This window comes from Nicotiana tabacum, chromosome 1, assembly GCF_000715075.1.
Source record: "Nicotiana tabacum cultivar K326 chromosome 1, ASM71507v2, whole genome shotgun sequence".
NCBI classification, from domain to species: Eukaryota; Viridiplantae; Streptophyta; class Magnoliopsida; order Solanales; family Solanaceae; genus Nicotiana; species Nicotiana tabacum.
The window spans coordinates 60787842-60794993 of record NC_134080.1 but is presented as its reverse complement, the minus strand read 5'-3'; the positions used below and the strand labels follow the sequence as shown (position 1 = coordinate 60794993).

General features: G+C 35.0%; 1 protein-coding gene across 2 annotated transcripts; it reads left to right on the top strand.

Annotated features, from left to right (window-relative positions):
* Window positions 1–331: 331 nt before the first annotated feature.
* Window positions 332–6641, top strand: LOC107785022 (protein SAWADEE HOMEODOMAIN HOMOLOG 2-like). 2 transcript variants are annotated; one of them, XM_075251041.1, is made up of 10 exons: window positions 332–560; window positions 1428–1490; window positions 2531–2616; window positions 2718–2763; window positions 2854–2989; window positions 4223–4286; window positions 5490–5541; window positions 5667–5810; window positions 6027–6146; window positions 6237–6641. In XM_075251041.1, exons 1-10 carry the CDS (start codon window positions 507–509, stop codon window positions 6300–6302), a joined length of 831 nt encoding a protein of 276 aa, XP_075107142.1. In that variant the 5' UTR covers window positions 332–506; the 3' UTR covers window positions 6303–6641. The 2 variants fall into 2 exon arrangements, with proteins under 2 accessions (XP_075107142.1, XP_016461727.1); XM_016606241.2 differs by lacking the exon at window positions 1428–1490 and having other exon boundaries at window positions 6237–6637.
* Window positions 6642–7152: the final 511 nt, after the last annotated feature.

The following is a 7152-nucleotide window of genomic DNA, read 5'->3' as shown; positions in this document are numbered from 1 at the left end:
CTTTCCGACCAAAAAAAGGCTCTATAAAAAGAAATATCATATTTCTGGGAATTAAATTGAATAAGTTAGAATAATTTCAAACTAGATTACAAAATAGAACAGATCCAACCTCAAAAAAAGAAAAGAAAAAAAGGATCATTTTAGTCCTCAAAGTTCCCAAATAGTAAAAAACATACCATCAATGAAATATTTGGAGGTTCCAAAAAATTACCTAAAAAGGAGCTCCAGAAATGTTATTTTCAGCATCTCATTTCTGTAATATATTCTTTTTCACTTTTAAGTTACTTATAGAGTATATATATTTCTGTCATTCTTATTTGAACCCGTTAAAGGGAACCAAACACGCCCCACTAAAACAGGGAAAAAATTAGAAAGAAAACACACACACACACAGAGCAAGAATTAGAGAAGGCGCCCAAAACCCAGAGTCACAGAAACTGCGAAATAGCTTTTCAACCCCCAATGACCCTTTGATCCTATAAAGGTGTTGACAAAATCTGTGGGTAATGGACCTTCGTCCCAGACACAGAAAACCTTTCTCTGGCTTTACTGATGCTGAGGTGCTTTTTCCTTTTTCCGAATTTTGTTTCCCATTTTTTTCTTGTTTTCTCAAGGTTTCGCTTTTTATGGGTTCTTAAGAAATTTGATTAAGATGATGTTTATGTGTATTTTGACATTTTATGTCTTGGCATCAGAGCATGCAATGCAGAGGTCTTGGTTTTAGTTTCATCATCACTTCATCAGTCATCACCCATCAACAACCAAAAAAAGACATAAATAAAAGCTTTCCCTTTTCAACAATTAAGTTTTTCAGATGAGGTGGTCACAAAATTCACCATTTTTTTGGTGCATACTTCTTCACAAGAGAGGGAGAGAGAGAGAGAGAGTGCTTATAGTTATGTGTATAGCATTTCTATTTAGCTACAGAGTTGCAATTCCAGAACCTTTGTCTTAGCTTGAAACTTGTATTTATGTATGACTATTTTGCTGGTCTAGAGCATGAAATAATTAACATATTCAACAGTGACACTCAGCTGTTGATGAACAAACAAGTGAGGTTGATGTAGTTTGTGTTATACATCACACGGTTGGTTTGGCTTTCGGAATGGTTATTGGTTTTACATGAGTAAAGTCTCCTTTTTATCATTAAAATAAAAAAAGAAGTGAAAAACTGTTTTTGTCTCATGCAGGACTGCTGGTGGCTAGTATAAGTTAGAAGTCATGTAAAATCTAGCTAAAGGGGTATATATTTCCTTTTACTTAATCAGAATTAAAATTTAGAAATTATGGTGTAGGAAACTACTTAATACGTTTGTGCAACCAGCAGTAATATATGGAAGTCAATGTTGAGCCTTAGAAGTCCAATATATTAACAAGATGGATGGTGTATGAATATGCATATTAATATGGATTTACATTTGTACCAGATTGGAGAAATTAGTAATGATCACACCCAACAGTGGATGCGAGTAGCAACAAAATTAAAGAAGGTTGGCTGGACATTTGGTCATGTACCGGTCTGTACGTGTGAGAATAAGATGATTGAGGATATTAAAAGGAAGATAGATTTGAAATCACATGAAGGGAAGTTATCTCAAAGACCTACATCTTTAGAATCCATGCGAACTCAACTAAGAACTCAACCAAAATGCAAAGGATCCATATAGATAATACTATCTAGTTTAGATTAAAGCTTAGATGTTGTTACACTTATACTAGGTTCGGTGGTTGTTAGGAGTCTTTTAGTCTGACTAGAAGTCTTTATGTCTGTGTAGGGACGAGTATGAGATTTAGGGAATCTCTAATTTGCCTTATAAGACTACTTATTGAGTATCAAAACAAAATTGACCTAAATAGAGCGAAATTAGAACAGGGAGTTCGCCTAGCTGCCCTAACTATTTTGGGATAGAGGGTAGTTGATTAATTGGCTTATAAAACTATACCTATCATGCAAGATCTTGTAGAATTGCATGCTTGTTGTTTATATTTGTGCTGTTTGTCATGCTTTATTGTAATTGTGAATTTTATCAATTCTGCCCGCTCACATTGTGGATCATAGTGATTGAGCAGTTGCGTCCAATTCTACTTGCTTCTTTGAGTTTGTGAATGTATGATCGGTTAATTTTCTAGCATTGCATTATTGAGTTGCTTTAGAATGTTTCATGCCTTGGTTTCTACATCTGGAATCATTATATGGCAGGGGTGATAGAACTTGTTAAAGACAAAGAAAAAGTTTCTTGAATCCAATTGTGGCTGTGACTGTGGCTATGGCTCTTATCTTGATTGTTACTTCACATTATGATTTATTTATGTTGAGTTTTGACTTTCGAGAAAGGTGAAACTTTATATTAGAGATATGTAGCTTTGACTAGTTATCCACATCTCCGTTGGCTTCTTTGGGCATTGTGAATTAATCATCATCTGGAATTTATCTGCAGCTTTAAGAACACATGTTGGAAGAAACAACTCTAATTTCAGTTACTCTCTTCTAAATTGTAATTTTTTTTACATCTCTTTTTAATTCAAGCAGATTGAGAAAATGGAGAAAGAACTTAAACAATCAGGAGAACAAGTTTGTGACCAAGAATTCTGCAAGAAATTGGCACAGGCTTTCAGGTGAGTTGCACTTTCTGCATCAAGTTGCATTTCTTGTTGAATAATCAACAAAATCACTTTGTATACATTTGACTTTTAACACATTTTTGGCATGTTTACAGCCACTCTAAAGGTCGTGCAGGAAAACTGATCGTGAAATGGACTGAGGTTCATAGCTTGACATACTTACTCCAGGATCAGATATTCTTGGTTGAATGTCCATATAGAACTAAGTTATACTATTTCACTTGAATTTAGGTCCAAACTTGGTTCTGGAACAGGCAGCGAAGTTGTCTCTCAAAGGATAATTCAGCAGAGGCCAAGAGGAAACTCCCTGATGTGACTGAAGAATGTGCTTTAGATAAAGCAAATCAAACATTTCATATGCCTGAAGGTCTCTGTTGATCTATGTTTACTTTATGAAAGTAGATATCTGACATAATGATTAGATGAGACATTGTTTTGCAGGTGCAGAAATTCCCTTTTTCTTCTACTTTCCTCCCTTACCATTTAAAAGTGAGAGTTGAGACTAATACACTATAATTGTTACTCTTCTCACGATAAGTTAATCATGCATACAAATTAAGGACCTTTGATGCCTTCATATCCAATAATCACTATCTCAAAGAATTGTTTTTGTGTTCTTAGTTCAGAAAAAAAATTTGTTAATTTTTCTAGACTTCCTAGAATTATTCTGCTTCCCAGATTCAGCTTGAGGTTATATTAGATTGGTATCCACAAGATCAGGGATAGACTTAATTATGAATCAAGAAATTTTGTCAGAGCTATGCATTAGTTGATATCACACAGCTTTTCTGAACTGGTTATTGAATTAAACTGTACAATGCTACTGAATGAGGAACAACTTGTAGTCATTCTGCCTTTCAGTTATTAATGTTGTATCTTAGTATAACTGGATTTGTTCCTCTTTCTCATTTATATAGTGCACTACCCTTGAAGGATTCTCAAAGTTGCTTTTTTTGTGATTAGTATTTCAAACACCAAGCACAAAATTCAACAATTTTAGTTACATTATGCCGACAGTTGTATGATCTGTGATAATTCTGCATGAGATTGAACTTCTTATTAGCTGGGAGTGAAAATTTATAGCACACCTTGTATCCTTCTCTATCTATTCATAATCGTCCCTGAATTACTGTTGTTTCACAAGTCCTCTCAAAGAAGAAGCAACTTGTTTCAATTCCTTTTGGTCCTCTTCTTTCTTCCTTTTCTAAGTTTTTTTGCTTATCAAGCTACAGAGAGTCAAACTACTTTGTCCCTTGTATTCATTCTTTCTTACTTAATTCTCCTATTCTTGTCAATCACTTTTATCAACTCTAATGGAAGGCTTAACATCTCTTTAAAGTAACGTTTCCGCTCACATTGACTATCAATGGCGAAAGAGATATTTTTGTTGGTTTTCCTCCATCTAAAAATGCATACTGATTTGATAAGAATCTTGTAAGTAATTGCCAAATAAAGAATTATCTAGGCATATGTTTCCTTTATTTGGTAGCTAAATCTCTTCTGCCAAATGATTAGTGCTACTTATGCTCCCTTAGCAGTTAAATCTGTGGTTCTTTTGTCAGAAAACTGCACTTACATTGTTCAATAAATTCCTTTCCAGGGCAAAAGGTTCCAGATTTGTCAGACTTAGAATTTGAGGCTAGGTCTTCAACAGATGGGGCATGGTAAGTCTACATTAGCAAGCCAGAAAGGCTTACTCTATTTTTCTTCAATCAGAAATAAGTACTGGATAATCAGCCATTTTAGCATTAACGTTTAGATGCTTTTTCATCTTGGATGCATTTTCAACCTTTTTTGCGCTTAGCCATTAACATAAGATGCAAGAATGAAATCTTGTTTGCATATTTCTGTTTCTAGTCTATCTTTTCTTTGACCTGTCTAAAAAATAAAGAAAAAGAGACAATCAAAAGAAGAAGAAAGCTTCTCTTAACCGATGAACAGCTACACTGATGCCGATGCAACTACTTGCGGATTGAATAGCTCAAAGGATTCCATAAGAATGACATTGTTCTGGAAAATAACATCCATTTTGAATATCTTACTTTTCTGTTCTTTGTTTATAGAAGTTCTCTAAGTTACTTATTGGTGCTTCTCCCTTCGATAATGGTCAATGACTGCTGGTTGCAAAAAATGTTTTATGTTTTTTCTTTTGGGAACTGCATTAAGATCCTCCATCCCTATAAACATGCAATATGGTGGATATTAGGGAAATGTATTGAAGTTCTTACACTTTATTCTGTGGCCATTTTTTATGGCTAAAACTTGTCGAAGCCTACTATCATAATTTACTGCTAAATGGTGATTAAACATCTGAGAAATTGTCATATTCTCATAGGTCATTGCATCTTGTAGGGCTACCTAATATATTGTCCCTTGGAGCTGCCGAAAACTATCCAGGATCATAGAGGTCTTTGCTCCAGAATAATGACTTATTCATGAAACTGATGTTTTTAGATCAAAATTGATATCTTGAGTGCCAGGCCTTTTATTTGGGAGCTGCTTCTTAAATTCTTATCAGATAACTATCAATCAGAACAAGTAGTTTAGTAAGCTACCTGTCTATTCAAAATTGAATTTCAAGACTTTCAAAAGAATTTTTCTTTGACTTATTGACAATCAGGGCAATATTATCCCGCTTAAAAGGAAAGGAGCAAAAGAAAGGGTAGGAGGTATCCATTTCCGTAAACTATATAATTTCTTTGAAGGATGGATTTTTTTTTTTTTTTTTTTTTTTTTGTGATAAGGTCAAGGATGGAAATGTTTTGGCGATACCTAGTATTTTTCACTTGAATCAATGCATCTATTGTGAGGTTGTTGAAGTAAAATATTTGCACTTCTTTGTAAGGGACTAATTTAGTGTTTGACAGGTATGACGTTGATACATTTATCTCACACCGTTATCTTAGCTCAGGAGAACCTGTAAGTAGTTCAAATTAATCAAATACATTGCTTATTTGAATGAGATGGTAGAAATAATACTTGGTCAAATTAGAACGCAGGAAGTGGATGTTGCTTGACATTTGGTGTAATGCAATGTGCTGCAGGAAGTTCTTGTGAGATTTGCGGGATTTGGATCGGAGGAGGATGAGTGGATAAACGTAAGAAAGTCCGTCCGGGAACGATCTGTACCTCTTGAGAGTTCAGAATGTAACAAAGTCAGGGTTGGGGATCCTGCTTTGTGCTTCCAGGTACCCCTTTCTGCCACTGGGCTCTCTTTCCCCGTTGTTCAGGGGGTAAAAAGGGGAAATAATTTTTTGGGTAGTGCCATTGATAGAGGGTCTAAGAATGAGATCACAAAAAGTAGAATATATGGATATTCACAGTGGTGGCCTCTGAGTTGCAGATATGTTGGTTCGTTGCAGGATGCTTTTAACTTTATATTTTGGTTATTTTGATCTAACTAGGAGAGGAAGGACCAGGCTAGATATGTTGAAGCACGTGTTATTGAAATTCAAAAGAAATTTCATGATATAAGGGGTTGCAGATGTCTCTTTGTGATTCAGTATGATCATGATAACACAGAGGTGCGTTTTCATAACAGTAGAATATCTACCCATTATTTTCATTTTGCACTAGGTTGGATTTAAGTTATCGCTTTTTGTTACTTGCTTCAGGAAATTGTTCATTTGAGGAGATTATGTTTCCGGCCAAGCGTATTAGGGCGTCTGTGCCAGATTTAGGTTTTGAGTATAATCATTGCAGCCAACATGTTTTGCCTTCCGACGATGCACAGATTTTTACCTTCATTTGGCCAGTTGATGCAGTAGGTTAAAATGCCTGCTTATTTTGCTTCCTGTGTCCATATTTAATCTAGACCAGTATGTTAAAAGCATAATTTTGCTTAAAATCATATGCCTAGTGTTCTGGTGTTGAGCAATTGTATGTTTCTGAAAACATTTTTCAGAACTTTTTCAACTGCAATTTCTAGTTGCAAATTTTTGAAGAAGTAAAGAGTACATAAAAATGCATTCCTGCAAGTCTGTATTTTTAACAAGTGCTCCAAACTAGTAGTGGATTGTTGAATGGATGAAGTTACAAGACTTTAGACGTGTTTGGTACACAAGCTTTTTAAAATTAAAAAATGCTTTTCTTTTTGGAGGGGAGGGGGTGGTTTGAGATAATTAGGGGCGGATCCAAAGCATTATGTACGGGTTCACACCTAGTTCATATTGTATATAAATTTGGGACGGTACCTTAAATTCTAGATCTGCCTTTGTTTGAGAAAAGTATTTATTTTGAAGGGTTGACAATAACAACAACAAATCCAGTATAATCTCATAAATGGGGTCAAGGGAGGGTAGTGTGTATGCAGACCTTATCCCTACCTTATAAAGATAGAGATGTTGTTTCCAATAGGCCCTTGGCTCAAGGAACAGTGGAGATAGGGTAAAGCAACCAAGTAGCAAATAATGGTAACAACAATGTAATATGGCAACGAGCGTAAATGACACATGTAATAATAAAGAATCATGACTAAGATAATACAAAAATAGTCCTAGTACTACTGGTAAGCCTAGGAGAAACACACTA

Excerpts from the sequence above, each read along its gene's own strand:
- LOC107785022 (XM_075251041.1), top strand. The coding sequence starts at position 507 with ATGGACCTTCGTCCCAGACACAGAAAACCTTTCTCTGGCTTTACTGAT. Across the intron at positions 1,491-2,530 it reads TAGCAACAAAATTAAAGAAG|ATTGAGAAAATGGAGAAAGA; the intron begins GTTGGCTGGACA and ends TAATTCAAGCAG. Across the intron at positions 6,147-6,236 it reads ATGATCATGATAACACAGAG|GAAATTGTTCATTTGAGGAG; the intron begins GTGCGTTTTCAT and ends TACTTGCTTCAG.